We start from the raw sequence: 23,144 nt of genomic DNA on the forward strand, positions 1-23,144 counted from the left end.
CATATTTGATAATGGCACACAAACATAGCTATAAAGACAAGGGTTGAGTCCTGTGAGTCACTTATTACATGACAATTTCATTTTTTTTGGTACTTTTTTTTAAGTTTATTCATTTTACTAACAATTATTACTAGCTCCCTATTTTGTCCTGAATGAAAGCATTCAACATTTAATTCATTCATTCATGAATAAAAATAAATCATATTGTACATGACTTTATTCTTACCGCCAGATAATACGAGATACGTACACGTCATTTTCGTGTACGGTATGCCTGTAAGCGTAAGCATTGCCATTAGTAAGCATGGCGGCCGCGCAGAGCTGGCAGAGCTCCTCCTCAGACTGGCGAGCGTCAGCTGCTGTGAATGGGAAGTGGGTTACGTCAGCAGCGCAGAGCCGGGGAGAGCAGCGTGCTGCAGTGTGTGCTCGCTGCAGACATGCCAATGTACAGAGTACAGCCGTACAATAGTGGGGACATCCAGGTTGACCTGCCTACCTGCATGTACACGCTGCCCAACCTGCACCAACCTCCATCTGGACATCATGGACAGGTAAAGACCAGAGTCATGGTGAGGCCGAGTCCTGGGCAGCTGGGCTGGCTCCCCCTCCAGGCAATGTCTGTCATGGTACAACGTGTATGGGCTGGGGCTGACTGTGCACTCCATAACATTACTACTATTGTAATAATAGTAATATTAATATGCATGTATTCATGTAGCACTGATGACCAATATCACAGATCTTTATAGAACTGACAGCTGCCCCTCACAGGAATCCACAGTCTAATCCCTGCCATAGTCCTAGTGTTTATTTTCCTCAGAGGTGATCATTCGATCAGATTTACGGGATCGTATGTAATCGGAAGGTAATTATCAATTGTTCCCAATAAACAAGCCAATTAGGGAACTTTATTCAGATACAATTATAAAATCCAACATACTGTTCATCAAAATTCTGTTTCAGTCAACCACAGACTTGTTTTTATGCTGATTTCTCCACATACTGGTTTTCTGTGCCATTTGATCAAAAAAATGTGATTAGGCGATTCCATATCAGGGAAATATTGTACCATTAATGGGTTGGCACCTTTTATAGTCCATGGACAATTTTGGGAGAGTCATTTCACATTTAATTATGGTTTTTTTTTGGGGGGGGGGGGGGGGGTAGAGGAAGCCCATGCAAACATGGGGAGATTCAAACACTGGTAATATAATTAATTATTATTGGTAATATTATTAATTATATAGTGCTTTGGAGACTCATGATTCATGTCACAAATTGCCTCAGAAGAGCTCACAATCTAATGTCCCGTTCAGAGACTGGATAGAGTTGGATTTGCCAGCTTTTTTTTTCCCAGCTAAAATTACTGGTACAATGTAAACAATTAGTAAACCACAGTTCCATTGTGGTCCATTATGCGCAGGGCTGTGGAGTTGGTACAAAAATCTTCCGACTCCGTTTATGAAACCTCTGACTCCAGGTACCCAAATTAGCTCCGACTCCTTGACTCGACTCCTTAGTCTAATTCTTACCAGGGCTGTGGATTTTGTACAAAAATCATCCGACTGCGACTCCTCAGTTTATAAAATCACCGACTCCGGGTACTCAAAATTGCTTCGACTGCTCGACTTCGACTCCACAGCCCTGGTTATGTGAAACAGTGGGATGAACACTTGAGCACTATTCATGTGTTGTCACTGCATGCATTTAATCTAACAGCTCATGTCAGGGTCCTTACATGGTTTTCATTGTGTTATTGCTATGGGGCTTTCACATTGATTGTGGTGTGGCAGGTTCCAATGCAGTGATGCACAGCATACTGTTTGTTTATCAGTGAGGCATACTTTTATTCCACTGCAACTTTTTGGCTATGTTGCAATGTTATCGCAATGCATTGGGCTCAGTGTGAAGGGGCCCTATTCAATCAGATCTCTGTCATATCAATCCATGCCATACACTGATGAGGAGCAGAAACTGTGAAATGGTTGCATGCATGTTGGATAACTGTACACTACCGGCTCTGGATGTGTGTCTGGCTAATGGCCCTTCCTCACTGCATGCATTTCGATCTTCTTTTCGAAGCGCATGCATTTTGCCAACTGTAAGGGCACTGTGATTAATATAGTTATTGCGTTGCCCTGTACAGAGTGGGCAATCCGTTTTTGGCCCAGTTGCAAATGTACAGCAGACTGGGTTAAATGAATGGGAGTGCATGCAAATCAAATGGCAAATGCAATGCCATGCAACTTGCTATGCGATCTCTTATTTGAAAAAAATTCCCATGGGTCCCCCTTCCCCCAAGTTGGGTAATGCGAGCACACCCGCTGTTTCTACCCAAAAATCGCTGTGAAACGCCCACTCAAAAATATGTGAAGATCATGATTGCAGAGCAATGTGATTGCGATTTTTGGCATTGAAATTGCATAAATAGGTGATGTATTCAGGAGTGATGCATCATGGGAGCTCTTTCTTGCTCACTTACACCTAAATTGTTGCAAATATCTTACGTTTTTAAGAAGGCAAATTGATATTCAGGTGTGTGTGCGTGCGTGCGTGCGTGCGTGCGTGGTTCAGACTACAAAGTGATGAGATTTTTGCAGCATTCCTTTCAGCACAATTGCTCTGAAAAACGCTGCATACATTTTCAAATAAATAGCAATACTGCAGTGAGAACACTTTCATAATGTGACACTGCACTAGTGCTTTACCATTTCCTAGACGAGCGGCGAGTGCATCGCAAATGCCGGTTATGTGAACCAGCTCTAAGTGTCTGTTTCCACTATACAGATACGCAGCTGTAAAAGGGCGGTGAAATGCTGCCTATCTGTTGAATGGAGTGCCATCCAGATAGCACTGTGTTGCGAATTTGAACAGCATGCTACAGATTTCTGCATCAGAATCCCTCATTCGAGCTGTGCATGAGAATGGAAGTCATGGAAACTGGGCCGAGGGATTGCGCAGTACTACTGTGCAATTGCAGAATGCTTCCAGCCCTGACAGTGCGCTGGGCCACGTGCATGCACAAGGAAGCACGACTCGGGCATGACTTATTTCGTGCTTAATTACCGAGGACTGGAGCCACCTGGGGAGATGGCCAGGGATGAGTGGCCCTGAGAGGGCTTAAGGAAGCCCCAGGTAAGTATTGTACCTGAGACGCTTCTCAGGTATTGTACCTGAGACGCTTCTATGCTTTCCTAGTAGTCCTGAGTCACCATAAGCTATCTGGGTATGCCATAGTTATTTGTTAAACCACACGCTTTGTAACGGAGACTGATGAGCATTGTGTGGGAAATGACGTGTGTGTTGTCCGCATGCTTCGAGTATGAACCCTTCTTTATAGAGAGAGCTAGATTCTGATTCTAGTGATTGTTGGGCCTTGTGCTGAATGTACTATAAACCTGAATGATGCAATATACCCTTAAGCACAAGTTTCACTTTCAGGCTTAGCTGCATTGTGATGAAGGCAACTGTAACTACGTACGCACATAAGATGTTTATGTTGCTGCCATCTACCATACTGTAATTATAAATACAGCTTACAGTATGGCCAGATGACCCCATAAGCGCTGCAGACCTTATATAATAGGTTATACTTAAATTGTGAGTGGCCACTGCGTGGGATGTGGTGGTGGTACATTACACCAGAAGGTTTAATCTTTAAACCCTGCTGGAATCTATACTGAAGGGTGCTTCAAAGTGTTCTGGACTATTGCTTGGTTTAAACTAGAGACTTGATAATCATTGAGCGCTGATCTAGTTGATTTTTTTTTTAGCTAATTTTGGTATAGTAAAGAGCGCACCACCAATCTAACATCTGTAAATATATCTGTGCAGTATATTGTTATTTTAAATATTACAGTATGGTAGATTTGTTCACCAAAAAAGTGTGTGGGGGTGGGATAATTACCTAAGCTCAAAGATCAAAAATGAAAAAAAACAAAACCACAAAGGGTTCTATTTACAAAACTTCTCATAAATAACTTATCACCTAATTGATGATAAAAAAATAAATAAATAAATAAAAATTTACCTTTCAGCACAATTACAAGCAAAATAATCACTCAAATAAGTTGTTCCTCATTAACTTTATTTCAATATTACTTTTCTTACCTTAATTATTAAATAAATAGAATGTTTTTGCTCTTTGGGAGTTTAAAAAAGTAACACAGATAAGATCTACTTCAGCCTCACTTCACGGATCTGGCCCCAGTCCTCACTACCCTGTTTAACCTCTCCCTATCCACAAGCACCTTCGCCTCAGACTTCAAGCAGGCCACAGTACTGCCCCTGCTCAAGAAACCCTCCCTTGACCCCTCGCTACCCTCCAACTACCGCCCGATCTCCCTCCTCCCCTTTGCCTCAAAACTCCTTGAGCGTCTGGTTCACAAACACCTGACCCAGTACCTCAATGCCAACTCACTACTAGACCCACTGCAATCTGGATTTCGGCCTGCCCACTCAACCGAAACGGCTCTCACCAAAGTGGTCAATGACCTTGCCTTAGCTAAAGCTGAAGGCAAATACTCCATTCTCCTCCTCCTTGACCTTTCAGCAGCTTTTGATACAGTAGATCATCCCCCAGTCCTTCCAATCCATGGGCATTCACGATCTCGCCCTGACCTGGCTTTCATCCTACCTCTCCAACCGCTCCTTCACAACCTCCTTCAATGAGTCCTCGTCCACCCCCAACCACCTCTCAGTGGGAGTCCCCCAAGGCTCGGTCCTTGGCCCCCTACTGTTCTCCCTATACACATCCTCCATTGGCAAGGTTATCTCCTCCATGGGTTTTAACTATCATCTGTATGCAGATGACACCCAAATCTACCTCCACACCCCTGACATATCCACCACTACCATGGGCAAGGACTGCCTATCTTATAAAAATATGGTATGCACACCCACAATCAAGCATATGACGTCAGTGCGACCGGGTGCTAGGTAAGATTAATAGGGCTGACAGCCCCCACAATACATTAAAAATCAAGTATACCTGCACACCAATTTTGTATGTTGCAAAAAAGTTTTATATTTAAATAATCAAAAAGCTAGACAATCACATGTAACAACAATATAGTAACAGCTAAGATAAACACTCAATTAAGACACTCTGTAAATGGTGGTACACCATAGAAGTACATAACATCAATGACAGCAGTAAACAGCAATGAGTCTAACATCAGTAGGACTAGGTGATGCCGGGGATGCCAAAAAAAATTTTTTGTTTGTAAACCTATGGTGCTGACCACATGAAATACAGCGAAAGAGATCCTAGTAAAGCTGCTTTACTAGGATCTCTTTCGCTGTATTTCATGTGGTCAGCACCATAGGTTTACAAACAAAAAAAATTTTTTGGCATCCCCGGCATCACCTAGTCCTACTGATGTTAGACTCATTGCTGTTTACTGCTGTCATTGATGTTATGTACTTCTATGGTGTACCACCATTTACAGAGTGTCTTAATTGAGTGTTTATCTCAGCTGTTACTATATTGTTGTTACATGTGATTGTCTAGCTTTTTGATTATTTAAATATAAAACTTTTTTGCAACATACAAAATTGGTGTGCAGGTATACTTGATTTTTCAAGGACTGCCTATCTGCCATCTCCTCCTGGATGTCCGCTAGGTTCCTGAAACTAAATCTAGACAAAACGGAATTTATGATCTTCCCACCCCGGTCATCCCTGGACCTCCGAGATGTGCAGGTCACTGTTAACCACACTACCATTTGCCCTACCTCTCAAGCCCGCTGTCTGGGTGTCACCCTGGACTCTGCACTCTCCTTTACTCCCCACATCCAAAACCTCACAAAGTCCTGCAACTTCCACCTTCATAACATCTGTAAGATTCGCCCTTTCCTGACCTCTGCCACCACCAAACTCCTCATCCATGCCCTCATAATTTCCCGCCTCGACTACTGCAATGCCCTTCTGTCTGGTCTCCCTATGACCCGAATAGCCCCACTGCAGTCCATCATGAATGCGGCAGTCAGAATTATCCACTGCTCCCATCGCTCCACCAGGGCGGCTCCCCTCTGTGAATCCCTCCACTGGCTTCCTATCCAGTCCAGAATCAGATTCAAGATATTGTGTCTGACCTACAAATCCGTTCACAAAACCTGTCCAACCTACATTTCTGATCTTACTCAGAGATGCACACCAAGCCGCTCACTCCGCTCCTCCAATGAACTTCGCCTGACCGTCCCCTGCATCACCCAGTCCCATGCACGCCTCCAAGACTTCTCAAAAGCCTCTCCAACACTAAGGAACTCCCTACCTCCTTCAGCAGCCCCCTCCTTCAACACCTTCAAAAATGCCCTCAAAACTCACTTTTTCACTCTGGCTTACCACCCCTCACAATTGCTCTAAACCCACTGCTGAACTCTGGTCCCCTACCTCTCGTGTCCCTACCTCTCCCTCTAGACTGTAAGACTTTGGGCAGTGTCCTCCTCCTTTTGTGTCCTACCTGATCATGCACCTCCATTACTGCGCACCCATGCTATGCATTTGAGTGAACCTAACTTGCCAAATCTCCATGCTCCCCTCCAGTGACTGACTAAGCATTACCTTGTACTCCTACTGTGCTGTGTGATCTGTTTTTCTTGTATTCCTGTATTGTCATATTGCTGTTTGTCACCCCTAAATATTGTCTGTAACCTAAATTAATGTCCAGCGCTGCGTAATATGTTAGCGCTTTATAAATACAATTATTAATAATAATAATAATAATAATAAGGTGAAAACAGGTGAAAAAGCTTTGTGAATCATGCCCAAAATGGCTTATTTCTAGAGTGGCAATTTGAAATTCATATCTCCCACTTTTCCAGTTTTAGAAATCAGGTTGGCTTAAAGCCCACCTTATTTATAAAGGGTCAATCTCACTTTTGCATTGATGACCATTGCTTTGATCTCCTACTGTAATTACCCCACCGTACTGGCCCGTGGCTGTCTGTCACGCTCCACATTCCTGGACCTCTGTTGTGAAGTGCAGCCTAGTCTTTGCTGTGAAGCTACGGCCTTGCTTAGTTTTGATGTGTACAGGAACTGCACAAGAGGTGCATCACTCATTGGGCAAAAAACTTTTTGGGGTGATCTCTTATGTGGCAATTAGCAGATTGCCCCTTTATAAAGCCTGCATTTGTCACTATTAACTAGCGATTGCCTCAGGAAAGTAGTGATTATGTAAGTTGATTGTCGCTTTTGTAAAGATGAAGAACTTGGTTTATTTATAGCAAAAAAATAGTGCCCCTAGGAGGTACTTGCCTCAAGAGGGGGAGACCTCTGGATCCTAAGGAGGCATCCCTTGCCCTCCTCCACAGGCCTCTTCCAGCGCTGTGACCCTCCCCCCCCCCAAAAAAAAGTTTGTCGATAGCTCACACAGGCACACTAGTACCGTCCCGCTTGGCTTACTTTGGAAAAAGCCATGCCGAATCAGGTGCGCGCTACAGTGCAGATGTGAGCCATCTGCTGTTTGTTTGTTTGCGCAGGGAGGCCACTCTTTGGGAGTCCTAGTGCTATAATGGGTTGATGTACAAGAACGGGGAAAGCCTCTTTAGGATCCAGAGGATTCCCTTTCCTGAGGTAAGTATCCTTTTTTTCCCTCTTAGGTCTAGTACAGAGGTGCCCACACTTCAGTAGATCAGTTTTCTCCCCAGGCTCTTTTAGCTGGGTGTTCCACCCGGCTAGTTTTGGTGAGCATCCGACTGTCATCGGCTCACCACCTCCTATTCTGTAAGCAGAATTTCACACAGAAGCACCGGCCCTGCATTCTCTCATCTCGCCCCACCCGGCGATTTTTTTCATGCCACCCGTCTATTTCATTTCACCCGGCTGGAAAAAAAATTCTGGGGAAAACATTGTAGATAATTTATCATCTTCTGTTTAAAGTGACCCTGAGATAGGGCTACAACAATAAAATATACTCACCTGAGGCTTCCTCCAGCCTGATCGCTCCCATGCCATCCTTTCCAATTAAGCTCATTCTGCAATTGGCCTCAGAAAGTCCTCCAGACCGGGGCAAACTGCACATGCGCAGCCTCATGAGCAGGCGCAGAACGCTCCCGGAGACGGGGGCGAGACGGGGGAGCACGCCTGTCTGGACTGCGCATGCGCCAACTGGAGGATTATTCGGGGCTAGTTGCGGGCAAAAGGAAGGGCGACTGAAGACGACGAGGGAGTGATCAGGGTGGAGGGGGCTGAAGGAAGCCCCAGCTATGTATCATATATTATTTTTTTTAAGGGGCCCCATCTCAGGTACACTTTTTTTTTTTTTTTTTTTTTTTTTTTTTTTAACTTTTCAGAATTCTGCAATTGAAAAGGTACCAAAACGTAAGGGCCCATTTCCACTAGCGTTTGCCACTTTGTCTCGCATCCCCCCGCAGGTAATTCTCAGTGGAAAAAAAAAATGTAGTAATAAGGATTTTGTTTACCCATTTGTTTTCCTGCAAAACCTAATAGCAAATCTTTAGAATAAAAAATTAGCATGTAATTGTATGGACTAGAATGGGCAGTGACACTGCTGCCTTAGTGGATGATGTAAACTAGTAGCAATGCAGCCTCAGGCACAGGAGAGTTGGTGAAGTGGAGTTCATTGAAGAGAAGGTGTCGGAATGAATTTGTCCATCCCTGATCTTGTTTTATTATATCAGTAGAATGCATAGGATGATGTTGAGAACAAATCTTGGACCTGATTTGCTAAGGCATCACCAGTGGGGTTACCATAAATGATTTGGGATACCTGGACTGGATTTTGAAAGCTCTAGTTCAGCTGTTTGTTACATGTCTATTTTACAGCAGAACTGTAGTCAAAGATTGCAGCCCAGCAAAAAGCAGTCACTGCAATCGGTTTTTGTAAAATTACAGCAAAGTCCCCGTTATCCGGAACTCGGGCAACCGGAGGTCTCAACCAGTATGCTTGAGGGGGATAACGGGGACAGAACTTTTGGGGGTTTGTGGGGCATAAACTATTTTCTGAAGATACATTGTCCATAAATATATGTTGCATATTTGATAGTAGTGGGTCTTCTGCAGCACATGGGGGGGGGGGGGCACATGTAAACAAACCTAAAACGTATAACTTGTATAATTGTTTCTTAAGGAACATTCTGATCCATCTGTTCAGGCCCTGGAGTCCAAGCAAGAAGACATCTTGAAGCGCCTCTATGAGCTGAAAGCTGCTGTTGATGGCCTCTCAAAGATGATCCAGACTCCAGATGCAGACCTTGATGTGACAGACATTATTCAGGCAGATAAGTTGGCAGGACCGGCACCAAAAACAGCAGACCTGGACACAATACTTGGAAAGGTACATTGATTAATTTCTATTGCTCAGTGCTAATTGATGTGTGTCCATCAGTAATGAGCTTGTTTAAAGATGATTACTAGAGGTCTAGGAGAGAAGTCAGGAGACACTAGTTGGCTGGTGCCATTATCACAGCCACTAAAACACGCAAGCAATTTTGGGTATCAGAAGTCGTTGGTTTCATAAACTAAGGCAGTGTTCTCCCCAGGCTCTTTTGGCCGGGTGCTTCACCCGGCTGGGTTTAGTGAGCAACCGGCTGTCATCGGCTCACCTCCTCCTATGCTGTAATCAGAGTTGTGCTGAGAAGCGGCAGCACTATATTCTCTCCTCTCGCCCCACCCGGCTACTTTTTCATGCCACCCAGCTGTAAAAAAATTATGGGGAGAACACTGTAAGGAGTCGGATGGTTTTGGTACTGACTCCACAGCCCTGGTTTTGGGTGTGTGATGCAGACACTACTGCAGCCAAGGAGATCAGGAGGGCTGCCAGGCAACTGGTGCAGTTTAAAAGGAAATATATATGGCAGCCTCAATATTCTTCTCATTTCAGTTGTACTTTAAAGCTGTTGCTTCAATTTCCTAAAGGGAACCTGTGGTGAGAAGAATACAGAGGCTGCCATCTTTATTCTCTAATAAACAATGCCAATCTCTTGACATCTGTGCTGATGCTCTGCCTCTAATACTTTACTTCACTGACCAAGAATTGGCATGCAGATTAGATGCTTTGTGTCTTGTCTGACTCCACTGGCTACATGCTACTATAAAGTAATCGGTTTGTTAGTTCTTCCGTGGTTGACATTTCCAATTTAAATAATGTGATTGGTACTGGTTTAACGTGTTTTGGGAATCACAATGGCAAGATTTCTGTCCAATTTTGGCCATTTTCAGCACCTGTAATGTTGGCCAAACAAGGAGTATGGTGATTGGGTAGTCTTTACAATCTTGCCACAACATTGTAGGTAAAATTTGCTGTCATCTGAATAGTGTTAGGTAAGGTGGCCATACATCTATCGGCTTGGCGGACCATCTGATTTCATAATTATTGAATCAAGAGCATGCCTGATCGACGATGCAACCTATTTCAGTATTGATCGGACATCCTGTAAGATATCGTCGGCTGATCAGGTGGCGAGCAATATTGGAATGGGCAATGAAACGGCAGACAATGACAGGTAAAGTATAGTGCATCGGTTGGGCACATTTGACATTAGAGGGGGCAGCGTCAGGCCGGCGAGGTATCACGATTCCTGATAGTCGTGCTGAGATGATAATCAGATTCCATTAGAGAGAGATTTGTCTCTTGGTTGAATCTGCCCCTCATCACTAGATGTATGGCCACCTTTAGGCTCTCACTCTCCTTGGCTAATAAAGGAAACCTGCAGTGAGAGGAATATGGAGGCTGGCGGTATTTATTTCATTTTAAACAATTGCCTGGCTGTCCTGTTGATCCTCTGCCTCTAATTCTTTTAGTCCTAGAACCTGAACAAGCCTGCAGATCAGATTGGATTTGCTGCATTTTTTTTTCCTCCGAATGCTTGTTTCAGGTGTGTTATAGACACAGCTGATGCTAGAAGATCAGCAGGACAACCAGGCAACTGGTAGTGTTTAAAATTACATATATATGGCAGCCTCCATATTCCTCTCACTTCAGGTGTCCTTTAACCTCTAGCCGACCGCTTCATGCCGACGGGCGTGGCTGCGGTGGCAGCCCCAGGACCGCCTAATGCTGATCGGCGTAAAGTCCTGGGGCTCTGTTTTGCAGGAGATTGCGCGCCTGCGCGTGCATCTCCTGTTCGGTGGGCGGAGCAGAGCTCTGCCTTCAGTCTCTGAGCGGCTATTGTTGCTCGGTAAACTGTTAGACGGCGTGATCGCCGTCTATTTACATGTACAGCGCTGCGATCGGCAGCGCTGTACTGGAGACAGCCGTGTGACACGGCTGTCCCCTCCTGAGGCTGGGGAGTGATCGGCTGTCATAGGTTGAAGCCTATGACAGCTGATCACGCTGATTGGCTGGCGGAAAGAGGAAGCAGGGCTGCAAAAAAAAAGTTAACATAAATATTGATTTAAAAAAAATAAATAAACACGGGGGTCGATCAGACCCCACCAACAGACAGCTCTCCCGATCGATTCGCCACTCGATTCCGCATTGAATTGAATGGAACAAAAATAAACGAGCGGAAGATAAGAGAATCCCCTGCAAAATTTAGCGGGGAATCCATCGAGCAGGAGAATCGAGCTGCAAAATCGAGCCGTGTATGCCCAGCATAATGCTGGGCATACACGAGTCTATTCTGGCGCTCGTTTCTGCGGCCGATCATTTTGCCCGCTTGATTCTCTTATCTTCCGCTTGGTTTTCTTATTTTTTTCAATTAACTTCAATGGTGAATCGAGCGGCAAATCGATCGAACGGTGATCGGACATGTTGGTAATTGTCTATCGAGCCGTGTATTCCCAGCATTACACACTGGGCAGGGAACTGAAGATAAGGCTAAGCTGTAGTGCTGATCACAAAGAGGGCATGTGCACACCAGAAGGAGTACTCTTTGTATTTTGCTGTTTTCTCTCATATAATAGTTTTTTTTTTGTTTTTTTTACATGCAGGATTACGGTGCTTTGAGAGATATTGTCATCAATGCAAATCCATCTGTGACTCCCATTTCCCTGCTGATCCTGCACAGCCTGCTATGTGAACGCTATCAGGTGCTGTCCGCAATCCACACACACTCTTCTGTCACGGACATCCCACAGCCTCTGCTGAAGTGCTTTGGAGAACACGTGAATAATAAGTCCCGGCAGGAATATCAGCTTGGCTTTACTCTCATCTGGAAGGATGGTAAGTGGAACCCGTCGGACACTCTGGCTAGTAGGGGCAGAAGAAGAGTTGTGGCCAGAGCAATCAGAACCTCATGTAAATGTACCTCGCTGGTTGCTGTCATTTTTTTCATGAAAACAGGTTGCTATATGTATAAAGGAACATTCTGCTTTTATGATAATGATCAGCTATTTGATAATTTATGGTAAGTACCCTAAAGTGGCAAATCACAGGCTCTGTTCACTTGAACATCAAACCCCCCAAACTTGTATCTGCTTCTGCAATCCACAGCAAAGTGGTGAATGGGTATTTGACAGCAGTACCTTGCTTTCCACTCTTATCCATTGAAGCCAACATCGTTTTCCTCTCTTTAACATGGCAAATTATATTTGGTGATCTTGCTTATAAATATGATTGTACTTACTGCCAGTAATTATCGCCAATAGCAGGTATAACAGGGCACCGCTGAACACATATAAAAGGGTGATTGTTTAAGCTGATCATGACTTGTATAAATATGTTGAGTACCTCACTTGTACCATTGTGGCTTATGGGAACATTCAGTGCTTGGATAACAGAAATTAAAGGACGACTGAAGTGAGATGTATATGGAGGCTGCCATATTTATTTCCTTTTAAGCAGTATTCGTTGCCTGGCAGCCCTGCTGATCTATTTGGCTGCAGTAGTGTCTGATTCACACAAGAAACAAGCATGCAGCTTATACTGTCAGATTTGACAATAATGCCAGAAACACCTGATCTGCTGCATGTTTGTTCAGGGTATATGGCTAAAAGGATCAGGAGGATATCCAAGTAACTAGTATTGCTTAAAATGAAATAAATATGGCAGCCTCCATATCCCTTTTGCTTCAGTTGTCCTTTAACCACTGGAAGGAAAAATCAATTCAACCAAAGCCCACCTGAGTAGGCCAAATCCATTCATGGTGATTTAATAAATAAAAAAAAATCACATTTGTCAAGTGGGATCACACCCATAACATTATTTTCAAGTCCCAAGTGTTTAGAAAACAGCAGATTCAGAATGCATGCTTTATATATTTGGTCTCGGTCAGTGATTTAAGCCTCATACACAAAGCATGTCGCTCAGCAGGGATCGGGACCCGAGCCCTCTTGCAGGGCCAAGACAATGTTCTGTATCTGTTGCTATGCGGAGGGCCAACAGAGCACCATAGGACCATCACGCAGCGGACATGGCACGTGGGGAGAACAATGCTCAGAGGCAGCGATTGGCCGAATAGATTCACTGTGCTGATCACTTGCCGAGACATTGGGGGCCACTGTACTCGCACTAAATTCTCAGAGGTGGTCGTTATCGGCCTATCTTTACTTAGTGCATACATGTCAAACTCCGGTCCGCGGTCCAAATCTGTCCCTCAGCCATAAAATTTGGCCCTTAAGTGAGTTCCCCACTTTGCATTATGTTTGGCCCACTGTAGAACACCACAGAAGTCATATTGTAGGTGAAGCCCTAGAACACCGGGGAAGCTATATGGGGAGATAGGGGGTAAGCACTAGACACCAGGGAACTGTATAGGGGTTAGAGGGGGGCCATTAGACACTTAGACACAAGGGAACTGTATACAGTGGGTTGCAAAAGTATTCGACCCCCTTAAAGTTTTCCACATTTTGTCATATTACTGCCACAAACATGAATCAATTTTATTGGAATTCCACATGAAAGACCAACACAAAGTGGTGTACACATGAGAAGTGGAACGGAAATCCATACATGATTCCAAACATTTTTTTACAAATAAATAACTGCAAAGTGGTGTGTGCATAATTATTCGGCCCCCTTTGATCTGAGTGTAGTCAGTTGCCTATAGACATTTCCTGATGAGTGCTAATGACTAAATTGAGTGCACCTGTGTGTAATCTAATGTCGGTACAAATACAGCTGCTCTGTGAGGGCCTCAGAGGTTGTCTAAGAGAATATTGGGAGCAACAACACCGTGAAATCCAAAGAACACACAAGACAGGTCAGGGATCAAGTTATTGAGAAATTTAAAGCAGGCTTAGGATACAAAAAGATTTCCAAAGCCTTGAACATCCCACGGAGCACTGTTCAAGCGATCATTCAGAAATGGAAGGAATATGGCACAACTGTACACCTACCAAGACAAGGCCATTCACCTAAACTCACAGGCCGAACAAGGAGCGCGCTGATCAGAAATGCAGTCAAGAGGCCCATGGTGACTCTGGACGAGCAGCATAGATCTACAGCTTAAGTAGGAGACTCTGTCCATAGGACAACTATTAATCATGCACTGTACAAAGTTGGCCTTTATGGAAGAGTGGCAAGAAGAAAGGCATTGTTAACAGAAAGCATAAGAAGTCCCGTTTGCAGTTTGCCACAAGCCATGTGGGGGACACAGCAACCATGTGGAAGAAGGTGCTTTGGTCAGATGAGACCAAAATTTAACCTTTTTTCCGAAATGCAAAACGCTATGTGTGGCGGAAAACTAACACTGCACATCACTCTGAACACACCATCCTCACTGTCAAATATGGTGGTGGCAGCATCATGCTCGGGGGGTGCATCTCTTCAGCAGGGACAGGGAAGCTAGCCAGAGTTGATGGGAAGATGGATGGAGCCAAATACAGGGCAAACTTGGAAGAAAACCTCTTGGAGACTGCAAAAGACTTGAGACTGGGGTGGAGGTTCACCTTGCAGCAGGACAATGACCCTAAACATAAAGCCAGGGCAACAATGGAATGGTTTAAAACAAAACATATCTATGTGTTCGAATGGCCCAGTCAAAGTCCAGATCTAAATCCAATCGAGAATCTGTGGCAAGATCTGAAAACTGCTGTTCACAAACGCTATCCATCTACCTTATATCAGCGCACCTCTGATTCGAGGCCATTCGGAGGCGGCCTGGTGTTGCACTTTTTCAATTTTCAAATTTACTTGATTAGCCGCACCCAGGCTATGCATATACATAGGTTAGGATTTAGTTAGTGTTAGGTCCCCTCCCATGGAGGATTGACTTCTTCGCAGTGGGAGGGACGAGTACTTAATAGGTTGCATGCAAGCTGTTACGGAAACCAACATCCTCCAGTGGTAGACAGGTCATGTGTATGCTAGGTGTGTATTTTATCCCACAAGTGGGGCTTGCACTCTTTTGCTGGTAGGCACTTGTCTGTTTTTAAGTAGCGCTGTTCATTTCCTTGCCATGTACTAATTTAATTCATTTTTGGTCAGCTGCTCCCACTTAACAGCTTTGCTTTTGGTGTATATGCAGAGCTTCCATTTGCGGCTGCTGCGTGATGACAGGAAGCTGTGGGCAGAGCGGTTTCCATAGTAACGGCGATACACATCGCCGTTACAGGAAGCCGCTCTGCCTACAGCGTCCTCTGTCATCACGCAGCAGCCGCTAACTATTTACATGCCCGGGAGACGGAGAGGGGACTATTGGAAGCCGCACGGTAAGCTAATGGGGGGGTGGTTGGTTGGTTGGGTGAGGCGGGGGGCACTATCTACCTATACCGGGCACTATACTAGCTATATTGGGGCACTATACTAGCTATATTGGGGCACTATACTAGCTATATTGGGGCACTATACTAGCTATATTGGGGCACTATGCTAGCTATATTGGGGCACTATACTAGCTATACTGTGGCACTATGCTAGCTATACTGTGGCACTATGCTAGCTATACTGTGGCACTATGCTAGCTATACTGGGCACTTCACCAGCTATACTGGGCACTATACTATACTGGGACACACTGGGGGGGGGGATCACACGGCCAGCATTTCCTACCCCCGGCTTATATGAGGGTCAATCATTTTTCCTGTTTTTTCAGGAAAAAGTTGGGGGGGACGGCTTATGTGGGTCGGCTTGCTTGCGAGTAAATATGGTAATCTGACTGAGCTGGAGCTGTTTTGCAAAGAAGAATGGGCAAGGATTTCAGTCTCTAGATGTGCAAAGCTGGTAGAGACATACCCTAAAAGACTGGCAGCTGCAATTGCAGCAAAAGGTGGTTCTACAAAGTATTGACTCAGGGGGCCGAATAATTACGCACACCCCACTTTGCAGTTATTTATTTGTAAAAAAAATGTTTGGAATGATGTATGATTTTCGATCCACTTCTCACATGTACACCACTTTGTATTGGAATTCCAATAAAATTGATGCATGTTTGTGGCAGTAATGTGACAAAATGTGGAAAACTTCAAGGGGGCCGAATACTTTTGCAACCCACTGTAGGTTTTTGAGGGAAGCCATTAGGCACCAGGGAACTTTGTAAGGGAGGAAGGTGGTCAGTAGACATTGAGGTTGGTCCGCGACTTGGTTCCAGTGTACAATTTTGGCCCACTTTGTATTTGAGTTTGACACCCCTGATCTAGTGTATGCAGGAGGCTTTAGACATTACAAAAAAGAGAAGACCGGGACAGTAGCCAAGTATGTAGTGTTTTCAAGAGGGAGTCCTCAATAGTTAATCCATATTACTTTCCAGTAAGGATTCATGTAGATAAAGCCATTGCTGGCCTCAGAAAATAAAAGCTTAGTAGCTGTTATTACCATAAGCTTTTCCTTCCTGTGGTACTGCCCAGAAAAGTTGCAGTGAATTCTGACTGTTGCAGACAGGGTAGTCAGGGGGTATCCATGATAAACATACAGCTATGTGGCAAAGATGAATGCTGCAGCAGTTCTGACTTCTGGATTTCTGCATCTGAGCTTTCATTACACACCCAGGTCTGGGTGTGATGCAGCATTCCGGACTACACATGCGTGCATATACAAGATACCTGTGAGTGTTGGGGATAACGCTATGCATGCCCTTGGAGGAAAGCATGTGTCGTCCGAAGAACTGCTGCAGCTTTTTCTTCCTGGACACTAACACATGTGAAATAGCCCAATGATTTTTAATGGGCTGTCTGTTCTAATGTGTGTTTGTGTCTGAAATTCGCACTCAGTGGAACTGGGTCCTAACAGGTGGCTAGTGATGCAGATTGTTCAGTGTACTCTGTCAAGTGCTGTGGACATTTCCAGTGCTATATGAATGCATAATAATGAATTTTGTCATTAGAACACTCGTACTCCAGCTATCATGGCTGACAATTTCCGATACCAGGTTAACTTCTATTTTGTCAGTGTCAGTTACAAAAAACACACTGTCCATAAAATGTACTACCATGCATGTTCACTGGTGATATTGGTCTGGCTGGAATTCTATTTGAGGCCCGTTTTACACTAGGTTTTTGCTTCGCTCCTGCCTCATCCCACTGCAAAAAACTACAATCATGTGACCTAGCGGCAAGAGTGCGCTGACAGTTAAATGCATAGCGCCGTTGCACCCGCTCAGTAATGGGAAGTACCGTCCTGTCAGACCGCGTATGCCTTGCTCCATCATTTACACTACCTGCGTTGCCCATAAATTTCTATTACCCCAAGCATCATGTGTTAAGCGCAGTGCTTGCAGTAACGCGCTACAGGCTGTGCATCAGGATTGCAGCAGATTGGTTACGTGGCGCATCATGACGCAACGCCGTAAGTGTGAATGGCCCATTCACTGGCATTGCATTTGCGGCACCCTGTGGGGGAAAAAGGGTAATGCAATGCAAGTGTAAAAAGGGCCTTCAAGTATTTGTGTGCTGAGGATGATGGGTGGGTGTCTGTGCCTTTTAAAACAGATTTATTATCTTTATTTTTTTTAATGGTGTGGAGATTGTAGTTCAATTAATGCATTCAGTTAATGGCTTTGAGTGGAGCCCTTTTCTCTTTGTTTTAAAAACCTTTTTTTCTTATATTCTAGTACCTAAACCACAGATGAAGTTCAGCATTCAGAACATGTGTCCCGTGGAAGGAGAAGGGAACATCGGCCGCTTTCTCTTCTCTCTGTTGGGCAGTTCCTTTAATGCTGTTGCAGCCACACTGATTGACAGCTGGGTGGACACTGCCATTTTCCAGCTCAGGGAAGGTAGCAGTAAGGAGAAAGCAGCAGTCCTGCGGGCCATGAACTCTGCATTAGGTAAATCACCCTGGCTGGTGGGAGATGAACTGACACTTGCAGATATTGTCAGTTGGTGTGCCATCCATCAGTCTGGTTCTGCTGATGCCGCTCCAGCTAACGTGCAGAAGTGGATGAAGTCTTGTGAAAACCTTGCCTCCTTCCAGTCAGTGCTGAAGTTATTGAAGTAATGGGCATAGGAGAGGCAGCTGTGTGAGCAGAGCAAGTTAGAGCAGGTACCTGACAGGTGAACATGCAAGTAGTTATTTGAGGTAATACTGAGTGGAGACTATGGGAAGCGTGGTATTTATGTAAGGTTATGGAATTGGCCATTTTATATATAAAAATGGTTCATTTGTAATGGTAAATAGAATGCAATAAAATAATTTTACACCTGCCGCCTTTGTTTCCTTTTTAAAAACAAAATTCAAGCACTTAGATTGTTCTAATGGAATAATTGCCCTGAGTTAGACCAGTCGAGCGATTACCACATGCACACTACTACATCCTCTGCATTAGGTATGATCACTGAGATGCAGATATTTGAGTTAATGCAGATTCATTTACATTTTTATGCAAATATGTGAACCTTAAAAATTTATCAATCAATTTAAACCTGGGATGGACTTGATTGGTCCATTTTTAAGCTGCATATAGTTGCATTAAAAAAAAAGGTTTGCTTTCTTAAAACAGAATTTGTGATAATTCAGGTTGGAGTGAGCTTGAGATGTCTCCCAGAGCATCACTGCTGAATATATGCAAATTAACCATTGTACCCTTAGAAGCTAAACACACCTCCAGAACAGCTGGAATGCAATGATGTGCCAGCTTGTTAATTTGTACAGAGCCATAATAATCCAACATGCATACAGACTGTTTCAGATTGTTTGATCCTCATCAGTGCATGGCATGGATTAATTTGGCTCTATGGAGTAGGGCTTGTAACACCAAGAGGTACAGACTAACCAGCAAGCTCATGGTGACCCAGAACTCATTGGGGTGTGTAAGGGACTACAATGGTCCTAAAAGCCCCCTTACTAAGATGTTAAGAAAAACAAGTTTGCTTTCTTAAAACAAAGAATTTGCGATAATTCAGGTTGGAGTGAGCTTGAGATGTCTTCCATATAGTTGCATAAAAATGCATGAATTTGGAAATATTAATCTTGTTAAGCATCCCTACTCTGCACGTCTCTCCATTAGAGATAGTCTGTGAGATGCAGATAATTCCAAGTTGATACAGGATTGTGCATACTTTGTATGGAGCTTGAAAATTCATGAATCAAACTCCACCTCTGCTGGATTTGGTCTGTTTTTAAGCTGCATAATTTGCATTGACCATCCATATTCTTCATTATTAGCCTTTTAGCCCCATGGCCAGTGCCATATTGAGGGTGGTAGGCAGTGTAAACAGAAATAAGCGTAGCATGCAGTCTTTTGCCCAAACTAAATATGGTGTATATAAACAATTGTTTTCCCTAGAGCTATAGCAATAAATAAGTCACAGACTAACCAGCAAGCTCATGGTGACCCAGAACTCATTGGACCATTGTAGTCCCTTACACACTCCAATGAGTTCTGGGTCACCATGAGCTTGCTGGTTAGTCTGTACCTCTTGGTTTACAAGCCCTACTCCATAGAGCCAAATTAATCCATGCCATGCACTGATGAGGATCAAACAATCCGAAACAGTCTGTATGCATGTTGGATTATTATGGCTCTGTACAATTTAACAAGCTGACACATCATTGCAATCCAGCGGTTCTGGAGGTGTGTTTAGCTTCTAAGGGTACAATGGTTAATTTGCATATATTCAGCAGTGGTGCTCTGGGAGACATCTCGAGCTCACTCCAACCTGAATTATCGCAAATTCTTTCTGTTTTAGGAAAGCAAATTTTTGTAATAAATAAGTCAGTGTTCAGTCCAATCTGTAACTGCTACGTGATCAAGTACAATGTACAACTGTTTAATAGCAATGAGAAGCTTATGCTAACGGATAACATGCTGCCCCCACCACAGCGGGTGATACTGGCACAACTTCTAATGGCAGATACTGTACCATCAGAGCAGTAATATGATGCTTCCGGGTGCTGATCCTGTCACAGCTGTAAGCCTTCCAATAATCCCAAAATGATGCTTTCTGATAGCTTCAATCTACCTGTGTGAACACAAGCTAATAAGGAAGGAGCCGTGCCTCCTGGTGGTGTAAGGAAGAGGAGAGTGGTGGAGTGCATATGTCAGGAGACTGGCACCACATTGCCAGCACACAGACACTGTGTGAGGACATTTGGGTTACTGAATTACAGCTACGACGGGACCAGGAAGCATCATATTGCATTAATGGAATGGCAGACCAGCACTTAGTACTGCTCTGAAGGTACTTTATCTGCCATTTGTATTGTGCCAGCATAACCCAATGTGGTGAGGACAGCATGTTCTAGCCACTGTCATAGGATTGCCATCGCTATTAAACATTTGTGAATTGTAGCTGATCAATTAGAACTGCATCTGCTAGTAGAAGTTACAGACTGATTATGCAGGGATTAAAATTATAACACTTCCCACAAGCTGCTGAAACAGCGCTTACAGATAAAGTAGGATGTGTTTATCTTATGTCCCACATAAGGTGTTTGCTAGTGAAAGTTCCATTCAGGGCCAGTAATCATCAACTTTTAGGGCTTGTTCACATTGAGCATTAGCGGCGATTAAGCACTGGCGATTGGAGGGAAAAAAAAAAATGCCCTAAAAGCGCTTATGCTTCCCTATGAGAGTGTTCACATGTAAGCGGTTCGATTGCGATTCGCTTACAAAAGCGCTGCCTGTACCAATTTTTTTGAGCGCTTTGGCTCAATAGAAAGTATAGGGAAATTGCAAAGCGCTTGAAAAAGTGCTTTGTATAGTGATTTCCCGAATGCTTCTATGAATAAATAAATTGTATTTATTCATTTCCGGGTGAAAGTTCACTTCCTGACCGACGTCAGGAAGTGAAAATAAAAATTGCTCTGCAAAAGCGCTTAGGAAGTGCAGGGAAAGGCAATTAAATTCACAATAAATCGCTCAGCGCTTGAAATAGCGCTGGCGGTTTATAATGTGAGCATAGCCTCACTTCATTCCTGGAACTTTTTAAAGGAAACCTTAGGGTGGCCATATACTGGTCGATTTGCCATCAGATTCGACCAACAGATCCCCCTCCCCCGCACACATTACCTGTTCCGGCCAGCGCTGGTCCCCGCTGTCTTCTTCTCCGCTCCGGGCTCCAGACCGTTCCTGCAGCTACTGAACTTCCTGTCCAGGGGAAGTTTAAACAGTAGAGGGCGCTCTACTGTTTAAACTTCCTGCCGGGACAGGAAGTTCTGTGTAGCTGCAGCTGGTCCGGAACCCAGCGCGGAAAGAAAAAAAACAGCGGGGACCAGGGGACTCGCGCCGGCCGGAACAGGTAATGTATACCCGCTGTATTGCATCGGTCATTGGGCATTCGAACGCCGCTATCGACGCACTCCCGACCCGCCGGCGATCGAGAGAAATCTTCTGCACAGACGGATCGACAAACGATTTTCGGACGGAAATTGATCGTTCTGTCAGCGGTGTCTGCGGCGACTTCACAGCCGATTCGATCCCTCATCGAATCGGCCGTATATCGGCGGGGAAATCGTTAGGTGTATGGGCCCCTTTAACTGAGAGGGATATGGCTGTTTTCTTTTAAACAATACCAGTTGCCTGGCAGGCCTGCTGATCTCTGGCTGTAGTAGTGGCTGAATCACAACTCTGAAATAAGCATGCAGCTAATCCAGTCTAACTTCAGTCAGAGCACCTGATCTGCATGCTTGTTAAGGGGCTGTGTCTAAAAGTATTAGACTCAGAATCAGCAGAGAGTTGGGCAACTGGAATTATTTTAAAAGGAAAAATCCATATCCTGAGTTTAGGTTCCCTTTAATGTTTACAATAAAGTGAGATACCTAAAGGGGGATTGAAGAGGTGTATGGAGGCTGTCTATTTCCTTTTAAGCAATACCAGTTGCCTGGCAGCCCTGTTGGTCTTTCTCTGCAGTAGTATCTGAATAACACCAGAAACAAGCATGCAGCTAGTCTTGTCAGATCAGACTTTAAAGTCTGAAACACCTGATCTGCTGCATGCTTGTTCAGGAGCTATGGCTAATCGTATTAGAGGCAGAGGATCAGCAGGGCTGCCAGGCAACTGGTATTGCTTAAAAGGAAATACACATGGCAGCCTCCATATACCTTTCTTCAGTTCCCCTTTAATAGTTAATGCTGGTCCTGAATGGAATATGTTCACTAGCAGGAGCCTATTTGCACTAATTTACCTTTAAATGACCCAACTATCAGATGCTGCCTCTCCATACATGACTGACAAATCACACAGTACTGTGAGGTTAATTTCTGGTATCGCAGCAGTGCATCTAAAAGCCAGTATCTGATACCTGGGAGGCCTGATTGTTGGATCACAGTAGGGTAACTTAACATTGGAGGAACTATGAAGGATGATAGGTTGTTGGGGAAATCTACAGTACCCGATTATGACATAGCGGGATAGGAGAGTCAAAATTCATTCATTAGCTCTACCCCAAATTCTCCAGTGCTCAAATGTTTGCTCGTTGTAAAAAGTCATGATTAGTTCACCACAAACTTTGTCTTGGCGTTTAGGCTCCAAGCTTTTTACCCAGCGCTTGCATCATTCCAAGGTCCAATAAGGCGAATAGGTAGTGTATTACTGTCATGCACCACAGCACTGTCTAAAACAAATCTGAAATTTTAGGAATCCAGTAACATCTATAAAGCCCAATGTACACGATACGATTCTTTGTGCGATTCGATTACGATTCTATTTACGGTCTGATTAAATCCGACATGTCCGATCGGGATTTGATATGATTCAATTCGATTTACCATTGCAAAACAATGGCAAATAGAATTGAATCAAATCTAATCCCATTCTTTGAATTGTAATCGAATCGCACAAAGAATCGTATCGTGTAGATGGGGCTTAAAGGTGCATGACTTTCATCTCCCTTGTGTTTCAAAATATCCAGGTACACTGTTT

At 44.1% G+C, this 23,144-nt stretch overlaps 1 protein-coding gene across 2 annotated transcripts; it reads left to right on the top strand.

Moving 5' to 3' along the window:
• The first annotated feature begins 350 nt into the window (after window positions 1-350).
• AIMP2 (aminoacyl tRNA synthetase complex interacting multifunctional protein 2) lies at window positions 351-18,487 on the top strand. 2 transcript variants are annotated; one of them, XM_068244563.1, is made up of 4 exons: window positions 351-551; window positions 9,095-9,301; window positions 11,899-12,130; window positions 17,895-18,487. In XM_068244563.1, the coding sequence occupies exons 1-4, from the start codon at window positions 366-368 to the stop codon at window positions 18,278-18,280; spliced, it is 1,011 nt and encodes a 336-aa protein (XP_068100664.1). In that variant the 5' UTR covers window positions 351-365; the 3' UTR covers window positions 18,281-18,487. The 2 variants fall into 2 exon arrangements, with proteins under 2 accessions (XP_068100664.1, XP_068100665.1); XM_068244564.1 differs by having other exon boundaries at window positions 9,119-9,301.
• The last annotated feature ends 4,657 nt before the right edge of the window (window positions 18,488-23,144 follow it).

The sequence above is a fragment of the Hyperolius riggenbachi genome, chromosome 7, assembly GCF_040937935.1.
Source record: "Hyperolius riggenbachi isolate aHypRig1 chromosome 7, aHypRig1.pri, whole genome shotgun sequence".
In the NCBI taxonomy this organism is placed as follows: domain Eukaryota; kingdom Metazoa; phylum Chordata; class Amphibia; order Anura; family Hyperoliidae; genus Hyperolius; species Hyperolius riggenbachi.